This window comes from Schistocerca gregaria, chromosome 5, assembly GCF_023897955.1.
Source record: "Schistocerca gregaria isolate iqSchGreg1 chromosome 5, iqSchGreg1.2, whole genome shotgun sequence".
In the NCBI taxonomy this organism is placed as follows: Eukaryota; Metazoa; Arthropoda; class Insecta; order Orthoptera; family Acrididae; genus Schistocerca; species Schistocerca gregaria.
Genome location: NC_064924.1, coordinates 284,332,027 through 284,352,204, shown reverse-complemented (window position 1 = coordinate 284,352,204; position 20,178 = coordinate 284,332,027). Strand labels below are relative to the sequence as shown.

The following is a 20,178-nucleotide window of genomic DNA, read 5'->3' as shown; positions in this document are numbered from 1 at the left end:
ACACACACACACACACACACACACACACACACACACACACACACACACACACACACACACACACAGTCAATATTCGCTAGCACAGTAGTGATGCTATGTCCTAGAGGTCATCCAATATTTTCGGAAGGCTTGTACGTACACATTGCCTTTAACGTGTTCTCAAAGAAAAACAGCCACTGTAAGGTAGAGAGACCTTAGTGGCCACCTGAGGGGTGCAACATTCGGTGAACATCGTTGAACCCACCTTATTGAATGTCCCTTCTTCAGATGGCGAAGCGCTTTATGCTAACGAGGACGAGTTCCGTCTTTTTGGAATACGACGTGTTCATTATCCGCTAACAGTCTCTGAAACAACAAGTTTTAACATGTTTAGGCACCTCAAATCGATCACAGTTTTCCCGGAAAAAAGTAGGGATCGGAAACGTTGCTACGGGTCAGCACGGAATACGTTTACCTCTGGAGAATCTCAATCTCCACTGTAACAATGGGGTGCTCCGTATGTGGACATTGTCACGATTCACTTTTTGGTGGAACGTCGCCTCATCACTGAACAGGAGTCGCCGGGGAAATTCGTCGTCTTCCATGGATTCCTAGAAACCATTATGAGATTCCTGTCTTATGGTGGTGTTTTTGGCCCTGAAGTGTTGCAACGGCTGGATGCGATACGGTTTCTGACAATCCCTTCCACAGGATCTTCCGCAAGTTGGCTGAGGAATACCCTTTCCGGCGCTCGCACGACGAGTGGATTTCTTTTGGCTGCGAAGGAACCCATTTCTGACACTGCACTATTGCCTCTGCAACAGGTGGTCGCACGGAGCCTTTTCCTTTACAGAGAGCCTGTGTCTTAATCATCGATACTATCGCCAAATGCGTTGGTGGCTTTATATCTATATTCGGAACGCACCCTTCACAGTAGTGACAGATTCTGTCATACTACAACACATGAAATGCTTTCTGTTGATTACACCATTTCGCAGACCTATCACCTTGCCACCTGTAGAGTCAAAATGGAACCTGCAATGCAAAACTTTGAATTAAGCTTTTCGATCGGTTATTAGTGCAAATGAATGGGCACTTATCTCAAGCTATAAAGCGTCGGAACCCGATGAAATATTTGTAATCATTCTGTAATTTTTAATCTGTTATATACATGTTCGTAAACTTTGATGCAATGATAATTTTTTGAATCTGTACAATGTATGCCGTGGTTTTGGGAATTTACTTTTGTTCGAGAATCTTAATGGCTTCACCAGCCAACAGGAAACTTCAAGCATCACCTGTAAATTGTAGTGTTCTTAACGAAATGGTAAGATACGTCCACGTGGATTACACCGGGATCATCTAATTAGCTTTGCTTTGTGTAACTAGTACATGAAGGAATTCACCACTTCACATGGACAGTTTGGTCTCAAGCAACGTACGCAGTACGAAAGAATCGGTTGAACGAAATAGTCAAACCACGATTGTGTTAAGATTTTGTGGAAACTGAAATCTGTAGCCAGTATCACAGCTTGTGAGCTAGGACTGATCACGCTGTCAAATATCTTTCTTTGAATGGGAAAGTACAAAATTGTGACTTTCAATATGCAGTCGAAATATCCAAGATTAAGTGAACGCGAATGAACTATAAAAAGAGTTTTGGGAGGTGAAAGGTAACTTCACTGATTCAGCACTGATGGCCTTAAGTCACTGGGTGAAATTCACACTAGTGGCAGCAGAAGGTGGTACCTCTCGGCTCGGCATACCAGGTCCAAATACAATTGTGTGAAGAGTGTTTTCGATGACTTATGTTAGGGACGTGTGTTCGCAACCTGAAACCAGAGTGTCAAATGGTCAAATTTACTATGTGCGCTTGAATCTTCCCAAGATTCACAGTACATTCTTGGGTAAGAATCAGTTTCTAAATACCACAGCGATATGACGCAATAGCGTTTAAGACGTAAATGTGATTTAGGGTTCAAAATAGCATGAAATGTATGAATGCACGAGTCAAAGAATTATGTCCATTAACACTTTCCTGTTTGTGAAGGCGATGTTTCGCCTTGTGGGGCGCTAAAATGCGTTATCTGACCCTGTACAAATTTGCTCAGTCCAATCTCGCCACTTTCATGATTGATGAAATGATGGCAACACAAACACCCAGTCCTCTCGAGGCAGGTGAAAATCCCTGACCCCGCCGGGAATCAGTGTCGCCCTAACCGCCGTCTGCTTCACGTCTGCTGTGCAGCGAGCTACCTTAATTTAAGTATTAACTGTATTTTTCTTACTTGTCACTTCTTCTGCGTGTTTTTGCTTTTAGGAAGCTTTAATAGTCGAGTGCTATTAAGTGTTCCATAGATCTCGTGTTTGTTTTGAATACAGTCCAGAGACAGGTAGTGCTATTTTCCTTGTTTTCTACAAGAAGTGGTTAGCAATCACAGTTTAGTCAATAATAAACCGCCTTTAGTGGATTAGCAGTCTAGTTAAAAGTTGATTAACACTCTATAGTAAATTGACTTCTTAGGATGGATAGGATGTGTGGCTGCTGTGTACGGACGCAGGAGGAGCTGGCCACTATTCGCGAACAGCTGAGCGTGTTGATGGCCGCGGTCAGCCGTCTTCAGGCTGCTGCCTCGGAGTGTAGCGGAAGTGGGGAGTCTGGTGCGTCGCTAGGTACACCCCAGGTGTTACATGCTTCACCCACTATCCCTGCTGTCGAGACATCTTCGCGGGTACCGGGCGCGGTTGGGCCACCCTCTCCCCAAGGGGAGTGGCGGGTTCAGCGGCGTTCGCGGCGCACGAGGCGGAGGGTCAATGTGGAGGCTGGCCGTGTGGCATCGCCCGCTCTGACTGAGTGGACGTGTGGCTGCTCCTTCAGCAAGGTCCGAGCAGGCACACGGGGGGAGGTGTTTATTAGTTATTGGGAGCTCCAACGTTAGGCAGGTGATGGAGCCCCTTAGGGAAATAGCGGAAAGGTCGGGGAAGAAGGCCAGTGTTCACTGTCTGCTTGCCGGGGGGGGTCTCATGCGAGATGTGGAGGAGGCCCTACCGGCGGCGATAGAGAGCACTGGGTGCACCCGACTGCAAATTGTTGCTATGTCGGCACCAATGACTCCTGCCGTCTGGGTTCAGAGGTCATCCTCAGTTCGTACAGGCGGCTGGTGGAGTTGGTGAATGCGGAAAGCCTCGCTCGCGGAGTGGAATCAGAGCTAACTATTTGTAGTATCGTTCCCAGAACCGATCGCGGTCCTCTGGTTTGGAGCCGAGTGGAAGGCTTAAACCAGAGGCTCAGACGATTCTGCGGAGATCTGGGGTGCAAATTTCTCGACCTCCGCTATCGGGTGGAGAAATGTAGGGTCCCCCTGAATAGGTCAGGCGTGCACTACACGCCGGAAGCGGCTACGAGGGTAGCGCAGTACGTGTGGAGTCCACATGGTTTTTTTTTTAGGTTAGAGAATTCCTTCCCTAGGCCCGACAAGACGCCTCCTGAGACGCGGCAAGGCAGGAGTAGGCAAAATGCAACAGGGAATAACAATATTAATGTGCTAATAGTAAACTGCAGAGCGTCTATAGAAAGGTCCCAGAACTGCTCTCATTAATAAACGGTCACAACGCCCCTGTAGTACTAGGAACAGAAAGTTGGCTGAAACCAGACGTAAACAGTAATGAAATCCTAAACTCTGATTGGAATGTATACCGCAGAGACAGGCTGGACAGTGAAGGGGGAGGCGTGTTTATAGCGATAAGAAGTGCAATAGTATCGAAGGAAATTCACGGAGATCCGAATTGTGAAACGATTTGGGTGAAGGTCACGGTTAAAGCAGGCTCAGACATGGTAATTGGATGTCTCTATAGGCCCCCGGGCTCAGCAGCTGTTGTGGCTCAGCACCTGAAGAAAAATTTGGAAAATATTTCGAGTAGATTTCCCCACCATGTTATGGTTATGGGTGGAGATTTTAATTTGCCGGATGTAGACTGGGAGACTCAAACGTTCATAACGGGTGGCAGGGACAAAGAATCCAGTGAAATATTTTTAAGTGCTTTATCTGAAAACTACCTTGAGCAGTTAAACCGAGAACTGACTCGTGGCAATAACATATTAGACCTGGTGACAAACAGACCCGAACTATTTGAATCAGTTAATGCAGAACAGGGAATCAGCGATCATAAAGCGGTTACTGCATCGATGATTTCAGCCGTAAATAGAAATATTAAAAAGGTAGGAAGATTTTTCTGTTTAGCAAAAGTGACAAAAAGCAGATTTCAGAGTACTTGGTGGCTCAACAATAGTTTTGTCTCAAGTACAGATAGTGTTGAGGATCAGTGGACAAAGTTCAAAACCTTCGCACAATATGCATTACATGAGTATGTGCCAAGCAAGATCGTAAGAGATGGAAGAGAGCCACCGTGGTACAACAACCGAGTTAGAAAAATGCTGCGGAAGCAAAGGGAACTTCACAGAAAACAAACATAGCCAAAGCCTTGCAGACAAACAAAAACTACGCGAAGCGAAATGCAGTGTGAGGAGGGCTATGCGAGAGGCTTTCAATGAATTCGAAAGTAAAGTTCTATGTACTGACTTGGCAGAAAATCCTAAGAAATTTTGGTCCTATATCAAAGCGGTAGGTGTATCAAAACAAAATGTCCAGACACTCTGTGACCAAAATGGTACTGAAACAGAGGATGACAGACTAAAGGCCAAAATACTAAATGTCTTCTTCCAAAGCTGTTTCACAGAGGAAGATTGCACTGTGCTTCCTTCTCTAGATTGTCGCACAGTTGACAAAATGGTAGATATCGAAGTAGACGACAGAGGGAGAGAGAAACAATTAAAATCGCTCAAAAGAGGAAAGGCCGCTGGTCGTGATGGAATACCAGTTCCATTTTACACAGAGTACGCGAAGGAACTTGCCCCCTTCTTGCAGCGGTGTACCGTAGGTCTCTAGAAGAGCGAAGCATTCCAAAGGATTGGAAAAGGGCACAGGTCATCCCCGTTTTCAAGAAGGGACGTCGAACAGATGTGCAGAACTATAGACCTATATCTCTAACGTCGATCAGTTGTAGAATTTTGGAACACGTATTATGTTCGAGTATAATGTCTTTTCTGGAGACTAGAAATCTACTCTGCAGGAATCAGCATGGGTTTCGAAAAAGACGATCGTGTGAAACCCAGCTCGCGCTATTCGTCCACGTCACTCAGAGGGCCTTAGACACGGGTTCACAGGTAGATGCCGTGTTTCTTGACTTCCGCAAGGCGTTTGACACAGTTCCCCACAGTCGTTTAATGAACAAAGAGCGTATGGACTATCAGACCAATTGTGTGATTGGATTGAGAAGTTCCTAGATAACAGAACGCAGCACGTCATTCTCAATGGAGAGAAGTCTTCCGAAGTAAGAGTGATTTCAGGTGTGCCGCAGGGGAGTGTCATAGGACCGTTGCTATTCAGAATATACATAAATGACCTGGTGGATGACATCGGAAGTTCACTGAGGCTTTTTGCAGATGATGCTGTGGTGTATCGAGAGTTTGCAACAACGAAAAATTGTACTGAAATGCAGGAGGATCTGCAGCGAATTGACGCATGGTGCAGGTAATGGCAATTGAATCTCAATGTAGACAAGTGTAATGTGCTGCGAATACATAGAAAGATAGATCCCTTATCATTTAGCTACAAAATAGCAGGTCAGCAACTGGAAGCAGTTAATTCCATAAATTATCTGGGAGTACTCATTAGGAGTGATTTAAAATGGTATGATTATATAAAGTTGATCGTCGGTAAAGCAGATGCCAGACAGATTCATTGGAAGAATCCTAAGGAAATGCAATCCGACAACAAAGGAAGTAGGTTACAGTACGCTTTGAAGCAAAGCAAGCGCTGTATCATGTATAAGATACAGAGGCGAGCGAGTGCACGGGACTTACCCTAGTTCACTGCTAGTAGCGTCACGTCATCGTAACGCGCCTGCATACAGTATTGCACCACATTTAACATAAAAGTAAAAATTAAGATTTGTGTGTAAAACTTTGTTAAAGTATAGTTCTATGTAATAATGTTTCAGGTAACAAATCTTAATGTTATAAAATTAGTAGTTTACGTAAAATTCACGTTTTGAAAGAAAAATAGGAGGCGCTAAATAATGACGCTAGGAAGCCAAAATTTGGTGAGAAGGTGCAGTAAGAAGTCATTAATGAGTGGTGCTGGTTTCCAAAACCATAAAACTAAAATTGACTCCAGAATCCGCGTTTTTCGGAAAAATCAGAGGCGCGAAATAATAGAGCTACAATATTGAAAATTGGTAGGATGCTTCAGTTCACCCTAATAATAATAATGGAAATACCACAATCAGTTACCTCTTCTAGTTTTTTAGTAATTTAGTAAAAACTACTTTTGTGAGTAAAATGTACATAAGCATTATAGATTAAGTACTTTAAATTTTAATGATAAAACAAATTCTTTAAGACCAATGATCAGATAGGACAATTAACAAAGCTACACCAAGTTTTAGTCTTGTAGCATAATTAACAGCTGATACAAGTCTTGATAAAGCTATGGTTCAGAGGTAACAATCTACCGTTAGTTCCATTGTAAAAATTCTAGAGAGTAAAGTTTTAATTTTAACTGGCTGAGATTTTCTACGTGCTTCTGTACTGCTCAGATGTATGTATACAAAAATTGAGAAGTTTGTAAAGCTATTATTAAATGTGATATTTAAGATTATGTGCCTGAGATAGCGATCATTTGGAGGCACAGGCATCTGCATAGGAACGGAAAGAACAGATGCTCTCTTGGCGGTACGCGCCGGAGCTATATAAAAAGAGCGGCAGAGGCAGTAGTAAGCTCACTCCGCATTAGACCAACGCCTAGTCCACGCGAGCTTAACGTCCGATCGCGCCTCGCCTCGGGTGACGTCATAGCGGGCTGTGACATGCGCGTACTTAGCAATGTAAACGGACATTGAAAATCGCGAGGACTGTACACCGTCCTGGATCGTTTAGACTTCGGTAACAAACTGTTATTGTGCCGTCCGTGTGAAGTATAATTCCGCGTGGCAAGTGGTGACTAACTCCACTTTTAAGGCGAGCATTAATCTTTTTTTTTAACATTATTGCGAACTATTAATAGAGCACCGTTAGAGTAATGAACTATTCGGGAGGAACTGGCTGTAGAAGTCGCCTCTGAACTATTAAACGATTGGCTGAATTAACAATATTTAATGTCTTTAGCATTTTCAGAAGTTTCGAGTAATTTGTGTGAGCCTTTAAGATAATAAAATCTTGTTTGGAACTTTAAATTTTATTGAAGCAGCCCTAATCCCGTGAAGAACTATGGATATTTTTCGTTTAGCTGGGCTGTACAGGAATGTGGCCGTGCAGACTGGGAACTAAGGTCAGTAAGTTTCCCTTCGCTTTCTGACTGGCGACCAAATTAGTTGCCAGGCTCGCGTGATTTAAGGTGGCAATGTTCAACTTTCATTCAACATTAAACAACGACTTCTTCGCCGTCCTACATATGTTGCATCGGCAATAGTCTGTTACGTGAAATGAACATTCAAACAACTCATTCGACGACTTCTTCGCCGCCCCACAGCTTGTTTGCCCAATGCTTGAATACTGCTCAGCAGTGTGGGATCCGCACCAGGTAGGGTTGATAGAAGAGATAGAGAAGATCCAACGGAGAGCAGCGCGCTTCATTACAGGATCATTTAGTAATAGCGAAAGCGTTACGGAGATGATAGATAAACTCCAGTGGAAGACTCTGCAGGAGAGACGCTCAGTAGCTCGGTACGGGCTTTTGTTAAAGTTTCGAGAACATACCTTCACCGAAGAGTCAAGCAGTATATTGCTCCCTCCTACGTATGTCTCGCGAAGAGACCATGAGGATAAAATCAGAGAGATTAGAGCCCACACAGAAGCATACCAACAATCCTTTTCACGTACAATACGAGACTGGAACAGAAGGGAGAACCGATAGAGGTACTCAGGGTACCCTCCGCCACACACCGTCAGGTGGCTTGCGGAGTGTAGATGTAGAATCGAGCCCAGGACCAGTGCTCGGGTAGCCAGAACGCGACCGCTAGCTGCGGACTTGCGTGAAGGTGGCCACCCTATGCAACGATGGAACCAGTTTAAACCACTTCACACTTTCAGGACGCTCAACTACTGAAACTTGTTTTCGAAAATCACATTGGACCATTAAACTGCAACAATTCAAGAGCAGAATTTTTTTCATTTTATTCGACTGTTAACGACGGTTAAGTCTGGATCTTGACAATGTTTCCTTTATGTCAATTTATGATTACCTTCTGATCCCAGTAATAGTAGAAAAGGGGAGGTGTAATAGCTGTTTTACCCACCACATAAAATTTGATGTGGAACAAAGAGACAAGGATCAGCTGTTACGTTTGTATGAAATAACTGGTAACCATTATCAAATTCATTAACATTTTCAGTCCGTGGGTATACATTTAGAGTTTCCACTTTATAAAATTAATAAACGGTTTTTACAAACAAAACATGACGTTCTTGTAGGTTGCATAGTTTCAGCTCCTGCTGCTAGACCGTACCACACACTGCTAGCAGTGATATTTAATGTTTGGATGTAAGACTCAGCACAGTGACTGCCCACAGGGCGCACTCAAGGTCTTCTGAAATACTACGATACTCCATATTTACTCTTTGTTGCTTTTAATACGTGGAATGAGTCGTTCCTGTTACATTTTTCTTGGAATAATTTCTTAGTCGACTACAGCAGTTGTCGAAATTTTAATTATGTATACGTGTCCTTCAGATTTTAGCCTCAAAGCTTGTTCTGTATTTGCTGTAGGGTGTAAAGAGTACCTTTTTTTTACTGTGAGTGAGGGAAACACCTGTGCTGTGGCTGTATGTAACCCGACTGTTGGGAAACGTTTTTAGTTATCAACAATGAAGAAATACCTTGCTTACTGGAGAGAGCGATTTCAGTCGTTTGTTCTACTGTACTGGAGTGAGCCACGAGGTACTTTTAAGCTATGGTCAAGAGCTCAAAAATATGTCAAAGTTCAGAACAAAGAAGGACCAGTTACATTGTTCCACCTTTTACTGATTTCGCTCGTAATTGTTGGATTATGTACAAAGTATTTTTTTTACAGGGGATGAAGTACCAAAATTTTACGTACTATCCCTTACGTATTTCAGTTTATTTTGACTAATGAGGTGGTACAGTCGTTTAACGTGGGAAGCCCCTCATAGCTCTCCAGGAGCATCTGTGGGTTAACGTATGACAGTTGTGGATATGATGAACCTAGCGAAGACATTTCCCCCAGCCAAAAAACATAGGTCTACTGAACTAGGTTGGTAATCTCTAACAATTTGTAGAAGAATAATGCCTCCGAACGCCACTATGAAAGACGCAGAATCGTGTGCGTGAGTTCTAACATTTGCGCTACCTAACCGATTTTTAAAAAATTCGTGAGCAGAAATCTTATTTCTTAATATTTTTTCTTGTACTGTAAGACAAAGTATACATGTGTACCGTAGAAAATTTAGAAATAATTAAAACCACGCAATTTAGAATTCATCTATGTAAGAAAAGAACACATGACATTTTTGTTTACTAATTCTTATTCCACGACTGAAGACGTTTATGCATCGTTTTACTAAAATTCATTTCATTGGACAATAGTTCCACTTAATGACTTTGCTATCATTACATTATGAAAAATTACATTTTAATAGCTCGGTATTTTTCGACCGTGTATTCAGAATGCATAGTTTTATTAGTGACGTTGAGACAATGAGAGCTTTTTCTGTGACATTCAATTGGTTGGTTGATTGATTGCCGGAGGGAATCAAATACCGCGGCTATCAGTCCCATCGGAATAGGAAAGGATGGGGAATGAAGTCTGCCGTATCCTTTTAAAGGAACCATCCGGGCGTTTGCCTGAGCCGATTTAGGGAAATGACGGAAAACCTAAAGCATGATGCCCGGACGTAGGTTTGAACAGTCTCCTACCGAATGTAAGTCCAGTGTGCAATCCACTGCGCCACCTCGCTCGGAATACTATTTTTTTTAGAGTGCAGTGTTCGTTATAGATCATTAGCCGCATACGTTAATATGTATTTTGTCACGATTTCATTATTTTCTCCGAAATAAAAAAACGTGAAGGCGAAGTACCACAACGTGCGCTGTAATTTGATACGAAGCCGTGTATACGATTAGCTTTCGGTCAATCTTTAGTACTGGGGATGGGTTTACACGGTAAAACCCAATGGACGAGCTTCACACTCAAACTTAATATTCGTATGCTACTTTTAATTTCCTTAATAAAATTCATTGACAAATGTGTCCTTTTACAATATATCAGACCTCTGTTCTAGGATGTAATTACGAAATCATGCCATCACGTGATTTTTACTTTCTATTATGCCCTTCATTAGTGTGAACATTTGAACACGATGCTGAACAACTCGTTCACTCATTCTAGCGAACCTCCGTTAGTGGTATGTAATTTAACACGGCGGGGGTAGTGAAGAAACATTACCGTTAGAAGTGGCCATGGATGGTGTCCGTCGAGTCTCCATTATCCGTCTATTTGATTGTTTAAAGCGCTTTGTACACTAAAGGAGATTGAGAGTGGACAAGCATTTTTGTGGGGGAAGTTGGGCTTGCGGACGGAGGTCAGAAGTTGTATTACGGAACTTGATACGGGAATGTGGATCCATTTATTTACACGTTTCACGTGTCACTGCTTCCAGAGGGAACAAGTTTTACGCAGTTCTTGAGCGAATTTAAAAATTTGAAATGCTGTCAATCCATTCATGAAGAGCTGTAATTATGTACAAGATGTACCACACTAAATCCAGTTACAACTCACGTATACCTTGAGGCAGCATAGTTCGCAGCACGCAGATTACCCGGACTACATTAATCTAGTAATGTAGAATGTGAGCACTCCGTGACTTTCAATAACCTTTACACCTAACTTCTCACTGAAAACCCCCGCACGCATGCATTTATCACTACTACCTTTCGCAGCTGGTGCAGAGAAACCTGTGCTTGAGGTATAACGTTTAAATATTTTTCTATCAATCTTTCGGCACGTTTTCAGAGGAGATCCACACGTACCACTCAATGTACCTGCGAAATTTTGTTTGCAGCATGTAGCTCGTGAGGTACGACTACATAGATCTGAGCTGGTTTACTAGTAAACACAACGTCGCTGAACGACCGCATGCAAGGAACAACCGTCTACCAGGCTCTTAATGACCAGAGCTACCGAGTTACCTGTGCATGACAAGCCAACCAACGCCGTTTGGATAACATGGGTAAAGGTTAGACTAGCATCGGCAATTTTAAAATCGCCTCCGGAATATCTGTCGCTCATACAGAAGCTATGTGATATGAATCATTAGCGATTCACAATGACGCAGATCTCGTGAACATCAATTCTGCATTGAGCCCGCGTGCATGTGAACTCGCACTGCAACTGAAGTGTGTACACGCTGGCAACAGTCAATCTGGGCTTTACGCTCACAAAAGAGGGAAACAATCTGCACGAAACTTTTTGTATTGGAACTTGGCGACCTAGGCCCAGGACCAACTAATAAGCAAGTTGACGCGCAACTCACGGAATATAGTGAAGCCCGTTTTATAATCAGTTTGCCTTATGGTTAGAGGGTCATACGAGGGAGATTGCTGCCGGTGACCCTGGAGCCTAGCGAAAACAGGAATTACCAGGTTACTAAATGCCACGCGTGTCGCAGTAGGTGAATTGTCAGTTGCATTAATACCACAACCGCCAATTTTAAGTTTGTATAGTATTTCCTTGATGAGGCCTGCCGGCAAACCTATGGGCAACAGTACTGCATTCCATTTATTTTATGTAGCATCTGAGTCTTTCGAAGAGTTTTGTAACTGCTACAGTGCCAGTGTAGGACGGCTGCCGTTTTGCTTGCTATAGTGAAGGTAAACAATATGTTTTAAAATTTCCGGGACCAAAAGCTTCAAAATGTATGGTCTGTACTACAGAACGTATAGGTTTAGTAACATCTCAAACCTACAAAATAGGAGACTTACAAGTATTTTAAGAAGTGCTGTAATAAAATCCGAATAACGCCGAAACATCAAAAGGAACTTCATCCGCTGGCCGGAGTGGCCGAGCGGTTCTAGGCGCTACAGCTCGGAACCGCAGGTTAGATTCCTGCCTCGGGCATGGATGTGTGTGATGTCCTTAGGTTAGTTAGGTTCAAGTAGTTCTAAGTTCTGGGGGGCTGATGACAAAAGTTTAGTCCTATAGTGCTCAGAGCCATTTGAACCATTGATCTTCCTCCGATGTGGAGAAAGATTTCAGAATTTAGACTGTCAAAGGAAATATTTCAATAGAAAAACAAATTACAGAGTTAAAAATCGGATTATTACTGTAAAGGGAAATCCCAAATAGCAAAAATTAATTTCTCTTTGTACGTAACAACTTTGATCTGATTCAAATGAACACTGACAATAATTGGGCTCGCTTCGGATACCTGGACGCAAGTGAATTTAATTACGGAACTGTTTCGGAAGCCGACAAAAATCAAATTTTCGGATATAAGTCCAGGTGTCCTTACTGCTGTCAACTAAATGTGACCACACTGAACTGGCAACTCAGTACGTAAAATATGTAAATCTAGTCCCGTTTTGTAGTATCAGTCGGACAGGGAGTATGTGGTTTGATAATACAGCCGAAATATTAGGGTTTCGCAAGGAGGAAGAAAAGTTCACACTAAATTTAAACTAGCAATACCAATTTATGATTCAGAGTTACAAGAGAAGGGATGATCAGACACAGAAAGCAGATGAGTGATAAGCTCGTACCCAGCGGCAGCTACAATAATGGTGGGTAGGCATTGAGAGCACCAAGAGGATTTAATGTAAGCGTTGTGTGAAAATAGGTGGAGTGACACCGTGAAGGCCTTTGCGGCGTGGGGCAGGGAGAAAATTCTTGATGTAGTGAGACTGAACCAGTCCATATGGAAACAAAGGCCATCCACCATGATGTACTATATGTTGGCCTTGACAGTTGACGCCGTCCAGCTGCAGGCAATACATAGAAAAATGGAAGAGTAAACTCTCAGAGGGTCTGTTCGGGTTTAGGAACTAAAGGGCGAGAGACATCTCTTACGTTGCGTTCGATAACGGAGACAAAGTAGAACACAAATTTGGAAAGGTCGATTAAGGTCAGAAAAAGCGTTGACAACGTCAAATGGTGCAATTAGCAGTACACAGAAGATTCACAAGGAAACCTAAAATTTAAAACCAGAGGAAATTCCTGGCTCTAACAAGGCGTAAAGCAACGATGCCGCCTGTTCCTCACTGTTCGACCTGTATACCAAAGAAGCAGCTAAGAATATTCGAGTGTAGCAGATTAAAGAGAACCGAATTGAAGTTTCACGGGAAAGATTGAATGTTTCAGTATTGACACTGCTGTTCCGAGTTAAAGAGAAAAATACGACGACGTAAAACCGAATTAACAGTGGTGAGTACACGAACTGGAATCAATGGAAAAATGAAGTAATGAATAGCAGCAGTGACATTAGCGAAAAGCTAACGAAAATTAGGGACAAATCTAATGAACTGGTTCTGCTACCTTTGAATTGAAAGAACATGTGACGGATGAAGCAAAGACGACACAAAAAGGAGAATGAATCATTCATGGTCAAAAGAAGTTTACTAGTATCCAATATCGGCCTTAATTTGATGAAGATATTTCAGAAAACGTTTGCGAACAGCACAGTATGGAAGTGAATGACTGGGGAAAACGGTACAGAATCTAAGCTTCTGATATGAGGCTATCCAGATAAACTGCGAATGCGAAAATATTTTGTTGACACCGACCTATACAGGGAGAAATACCACGATAAAATAAGGTAAATGAGAACTCGTATGGAAAGATACAGGTGTTCGTTCCTTCGGCGCGCTATTCGAGATTGGAATAATAGATAATGGTGATAGGCAGATAAATCTCTACCCGACATATGTCATTTGCCGAGTGTCCTTGTAGGTGTAGAGACGGTAAGACAAGAGTTCTCTGCACGGTCGGCTTTGAGCGTGATGTGTAGCGGTATTCCTTGACTGACAGTTTTATATCATAATGTAGTTTAATTCCATTTGATTTGGTACTACTCGATATTTACATTTTTAGAGTGAACATTCAGCGATTTTTACGATTATTACACCAATTAACATTACCTCTACCTGTACACTGGCAGTTCCAGGCCAATCTTTCTGTCGTCTTGTGAATCGCGGATCGTTTTTCGGACAGCGAGATGAAGTCTCTTACAGCACTGAAAGCTACCAGTTTTCGGTTAAACCCACGTAGCACGAGATCCTGTGTGGCGAAGCTTTTAAGCTATTCACTCCCCGGTGTTTTTAGTCTTATGAATCTACTGCAGTAAAAATATGAGCTGTCACTGAACACTATTTTGCGTTACGTACTGGTTGCTTCTCTCCATAGGGTAACAACGTTAACTGAAACGTTGTAAATATCGTCTGTAGTGTCTTAAAATCGTCGCGTTGGTGCCAGGAAGACGTACACATGCTGACGCTAGAGTATCTGGAGAATAACGTTTCCTTTGTCACCGAGAGCCGACGCATCCGCACACTCAGACCATGGCTTTGCTTAATGACGTGCCATATCTGATCAGCTGAGTTGATCTCAGATAAAGTACTGAATCATCTCCGAAGTTATTGGGAGGCGCCATGTTGGGACTGAGCAATAATTTCGAATGATGTTATGGGAAGATTACTGGCACATTCAGTTCATCTGTTAAGCGTGCTGGTTAACGATCGTTTTGGTGTAGTCGCTTTCACCGATCAAGTACCCTAGGTTTGTATTTTTACAGATTAGATACCCTTAGATATCCACACTACCCTCCCTTCGACAGGATTTTAGTATCGTTCATGTTGAACAACTATTCATCCTGTGTACTTTGATCCCTAGTCATATTTTCTAATCTAAATCTGTAGTAATTTATTTCTTATCATTAATTTAGTAAATGAATAGCTTTGACACACTAAACATTACTACATGGTCAACCAAGCTGTCACCACGACGATCTTTTTTTAGTCAATTTTATCCGTTGCACAGTTCAGTTATATGACCCTTGGTAAGTTTAAAATTAAAAACGCTATTGCCCGCTGGTAAGACGAACATGTGGAAAAATGATTCGCAGAAACATGACACTGCACGTTTAAGTACTTCCGTGATGTATTTGCATCGAAACACTCAAAAATTAGGGTTTAGTTACGAGACAGTGAGTCCTGATTCGTAGTACGGGAAAGAAAATACCCTGTTTTCCTGAATATCAAGTTTTTCTCGAAATTGGATTCATGTAACTTAGTGGCATTACTGAAATACGGAACATGGATGGCACGAGTAATTTGGACTCTGCCCCCCCAGACTACAACTGGTGTAGCCATTGCGCCACGTCGCTCAATCTTAGGATATGCCAACAGGATCAACGATAGTGTCTTTCCGCTACCTCCTCGCCGCTCTTCTAACGTAAACCGCTATTCATTTTATCTCAATACTGTACACGTTTACTGCGCCAGCGATTTCCTCCCGCTAACTGCTCTTAGTTAAGCGTAACTGCAGCGACCAATGCTATCTAATGCATAATTTCCTCTCTGATAGATGCACTTGAAACCACATGACGCAACGAAGATCTCTTCTGTAGCTTTGAACTAAAGGTCAGGGAGAAGTTCATATGGACCACGGCCACTGAGCCCAAACGTTTCTCAGTTTAACACCAGCCGTTAGGGCCTACAAAGTAGGATTACCGAGTATTACTTAACATTATCAGGTTCTCCGCAGGTGTTACGAATCTGAGGGCATTCTGTAAGTTAAAAATGGTTTCCAATGGGGGTTGTTTGCGCGCCTGCTGCTTGCTGCCGCCACTGGCACACCCGCCGAAACCTTTATCCACAACGGCTGTCCCCTGCTGCAACATGAGGCAAAAACCGGGTGCTATTATTGCCATCTCTCATAGCTTATGAAATAGGAATGGGGGAGGGGGGGGGGGGGAAGAGAGAGAGAGAGAGCACATATTGCAAGGACCTTTCAATTACTTAAGCCCAGGGATGAATTATCAATTACGTTAACTGGTTTCAGAGCCATTTATAAGCAATCTGATGTATGAAGTAGAATAATAGGCCCAGCTTCCTGCAAAGCAGGCGTCCGGATACATCGGTGACCACTACCAAACGACAAGATCCAAGTTACATGCCGTTCTACACGCAATTTGAAATAGTAGGAACTAATGCGAAACTTTGCCAGAGTCATTTCTTTGATCGATATGCCCCTTATTTGGACGGGGAAGAGGGGCAGCGTACCGGTGTTAGTGGCAACAATGTTGCGTTGGGTATTTTACTCTGAAGACCATTAGTAAGGCTGCTAATGAGTCACAACCGACCAAACGGACGTGTGATCGACCGACGAAATTTCCTTGTCGGTATGTCTGGCGGTGAGAACCAGCCGATAGCCGACCTCGTCATCATTCCATCCAACAAATTGTTTGTAACGCTGTATAGTGCTAATCGTCCGACAATTTTCTGGAAATTGGTAACGACTGCAGTTTCTGGGTCAGGTGCAATGCATAGCACAACAAATGCAAGAAATTCTCTTTTCCATCTTTTTAAGAAATCCGCAATGGTTTCGCGTGGCACAGAATAAAGGTCCGTGGACCTTCTGCATTTCTGTTTTTGGGGTTTTCTGATACTTGTCGGAAGTATCGGCATTCAGTGGACGTTAATACGTAAAATACAACTGTGCGTATTAAAAATTCCAGTCTCCATCCAAGCCCTCTGCAATGAAGGCTTATGTGTTGAAAAATTTTTTCAGCACCGTGTTTCGATGTACAAACGCGGATTACAGATGTTTGTGCTGCTTTTTTTTTAAACGATTTTAAGCTCTACAACAAGAAATTCGGGAGGTCCGAAGTTTACTCCCAATAGCTCGGTAAACAAGTGGCTGAACCATGGAGCGGAATAGCCCTCCCTCGACCACGCAAATGAATTGGAAATCTGTCAAAGCGCTTAGTTGCCCGATCGGCGTAACATTTTATATGTTTAGTGAAATTCAATAAAATTTCAGTGTAATGAGGATAACTAGAGATGTGAAAATATCCGCCATCGTTACCTAATATCAGAAACCTGTGATTTTATTTCAATGGCGGCTATTGCTGTTTGGAAGAATAGAATTATTTGAATTTTTCGTCTCCACTAGGACGGTGAAACCGACACCGTTTTTACCAAGTATCAAAGAAAATGGAGAAAAATCGTAGCCACTGTACTGCATTGATGTTCCGAGATAGATACCATTATCCGACTGAAACCATTATTCCACCGTAGCCTTATAAGGTGAAGGTGAAGGTGAAGAAGTCAGTGAATAAGGAATAGCGTTCGTGATCCAGTTGAGAACCGTTTTAACACCGATAAAAAATCAAGTGAATGTGCACTTACGGTGCACGCGGCCGTTGTGTTGCGTGTCAGTTAACACGCGTTACCGACAGTGTTAAGTTAATGCAATGTACCTCTAGCTTTGTCAGTAACTACAAAATTTTCGGTCGAAATTTCGTATGGTTCGTAAATAAAAGTAGCTGGTATATCGTCCTATTACATTACAATAATCACTGAAATGAGAGAATTATGTTAGTGCAATGGCACGCGCGTGGGAGGTTGGGGGGTGGAACATTTCCCATCAGTCTATTACGGCAATATTAATTTTCCTTGGCTTCAGCAATTCACAATTGTGTTTTGATTCAAATCCAACTCAGGCCTTTAGATTCGCTAAATATCAGGCTGGGTGTCCATGTAGTTACCGTTCACTAAATACGAAAAATCACCAACCTACCTCTCAATTCCTAGCAACCAGATCAGTGACATTTCGCTGTTCCTCCATACAGAAACCATGTAATTACCTTCTGCCAAAAGAACTCATTTAGGGTGATTCTCGCTGGCTACCGTATACTATCACCCGATTGGCTGTGATCAGTGACAATGAATTGCTAGCAAATGCACACTGAGCAAGAGCCACTGACACCATAAACGCATTTGAGCCGATAGTGCAAATTTAATCAAGTGGCGGTGTCAAGCAACGCCCTCTAATTAGTTCAGATCCGAACCCTGTCCAGACAGACTTTCATTTGATCGTCGTTTTACACAATGGCGACTAAGGAATACGTTACATTATTTACTTGCATGAAGTTTTCTGTTACCGGAAGTAAACTGTTCGATCCGACTACACAAATGAAGCTACGGTTTTAAATACCCGTAATTCATGGTTCCTTATTTTTCCTCATTTAACTGATTGCGTTTCGACACTTTAAATCTTGGCAGAATTAAGACGTTACGAAATGAGCTGATACGAGGAAACCGCAGTCACTGCTGCCACCTTTCGTATGTAAATTACTGCTCGCTTGCTGCGTACCTCCAGCATAGGGCGGCGGTTGGTCTCCTGGGAATTCGTCGCCACCGTTGACCACCTGCTGCTGCTGCTCGTTGCCGTCGTCTGCTGGAGCCGCCATTGATCTGCACAAGTAGGTAACGGATTACTTGCATACACTCGCTACAATAGAAATAGTTTACACAATTAGTCGCTGGATGACCAACATAAAACTTTAATAATCAATTGGCTTCAGTTTTATTTGGAACGCTGAGTACACTCCAGTGATAACCGAGAACTTATTTTAGTCGCTGCAGTATCAGTAATTTCTAGATTTTAATTATTGGAAGTACGAACTGACTGTTAGTAACGGCTGCATAAAACCTTTTGAACTACCTGAAGCACTGCAGAATCTACTCTATTATCTGGATAATACTATTTGGAACCGTTTAACGTTGGAGGCTTAGATTGGAAACTTTATAAAAAAAAGAAACAAGTGATTTCTTAGACTTACGGAAACGATTAGCAGTACGCATCGCTTGTATTTAATGATTACTGCTGTCTATACTGTTTTGGTAGGTATTCAAGTTTCGAATCACTCGGTGTAAGACCACTACCACCACGAAATAAGGAGTGGCTGTTCGATTCTATGAAACTGAATATACGTAGAGCATCTTCTAGGTTTAAATTTTCTCTTTTCCCATTAGTCTACGAACATTTATTTACTTTAGAAAATCACTATCCTACCTTAACATTCAGCAGAAAGGCGATGAAATTCAGGAACGGTTAACGTCCCGTCTACGTAGCCCAATTAAATTAGCAAAATGAGCTAGGTATGAAGGGCTATAGCATAATACGCTTGTCTAAACACTTCAAAAATCTGTGAGGAAAGAAAGGTCAGGATTATGGCAAATATAAAAAGAATAGCTCTATAGTTTCGTACAATTGAATGCCGTAACAGCAGCTAAAAACCGCTATATAATTTTGCTACTATTTCCAGTAGGTAGTACTCGCGGAAACAAGTCAGTCCCACCGTAATGAACCTGCAGCTAGAAATATTTAAACTCTGAAATCTGCTCGTTAACTGGGACTAAAGCAACAACTTGGCTCAACACGCTCAATGCCAGATAAAGTTTACAGAGCAATATATGAACATTGAAGCAACACTGTAATTCATACATGGCCGAGGGAATTCTGTGGCACATGTATGAAATCACGTACTGAGAGGATAAATCCAACTATACGACACAATATTGATAATAGTTACGAAACGAGTGCCCTTGTCCAAAGCTGAAAACAAACCAAGAGCCTTCTACGATATATTCTAATTTGAATCTGAAGGGAACGAGCGGTTACCTACCTGTTGATGAAATACCGCTTATCGCCGACGAACTTCGGAGCAGAAGTGTCGACTCCTGACGCGATCCCCTGTAATATAGCGTAGCATCAGTCACGCCCTCTGAGGGCAGATGGCGCTAACCTGTAGCACAGCTAGCGTATGGGGCTCATATCTAAAGGTGCACGTATCGCGACGCACGGATACGAAGAGGAGCGGATTTGTTTTGCTTCGGCATGTTTGCTTGTGTGGTGTTCTCTCTATCCACGGAGTGGTTTAGTATGTTTTCACTTCAGCCATAAGCCCGCCAAATAGATCTGATAAAATTTCACTTTTTCTAGGGTAGTATTTCTGGTGAATATTACTTATGTGCATTGTGCTCCCTTCATCGCGAAGAACTTCTCACACATAAGTATCATTTTGAGTGAGTTTACATTAGACCATAATACAGTACGAAGATACAT

The 20,178-nt window shown here is 42.5% G+C and overlaps 1 protein-coding gene across 1 annotated transcript in view; it reads right to left on the bottom strand.

Annotated features, from left to right (window-relative positions):
- The window catches only part of LOC126272425 (uncharacterized), a 41,205-nt gene extending 21,400 nt beyond the window's left edge, over positions 1-19,805 (bottom strand). The window contains exons 1-2 of the mRNA XM_049975277.1: positions 19,739-19,805; positions 18,424-18,524 (exon numbers count right to left, since the gene is read on the bottom strand). Of these exons, the coding sequence (XP_049831234.1) occupies positions 18,424-18,520 (97 nt within the window). The 5' untranslated portion in view covers positions 18,521-18,524; positions 19,739-19,805. The remainder of the gene's footprint in view (positions 1-18,423; positions 18,525-19,738) is intronic.
- Positions 19,806-20,178: the final 373 nt, after the last annotated feature.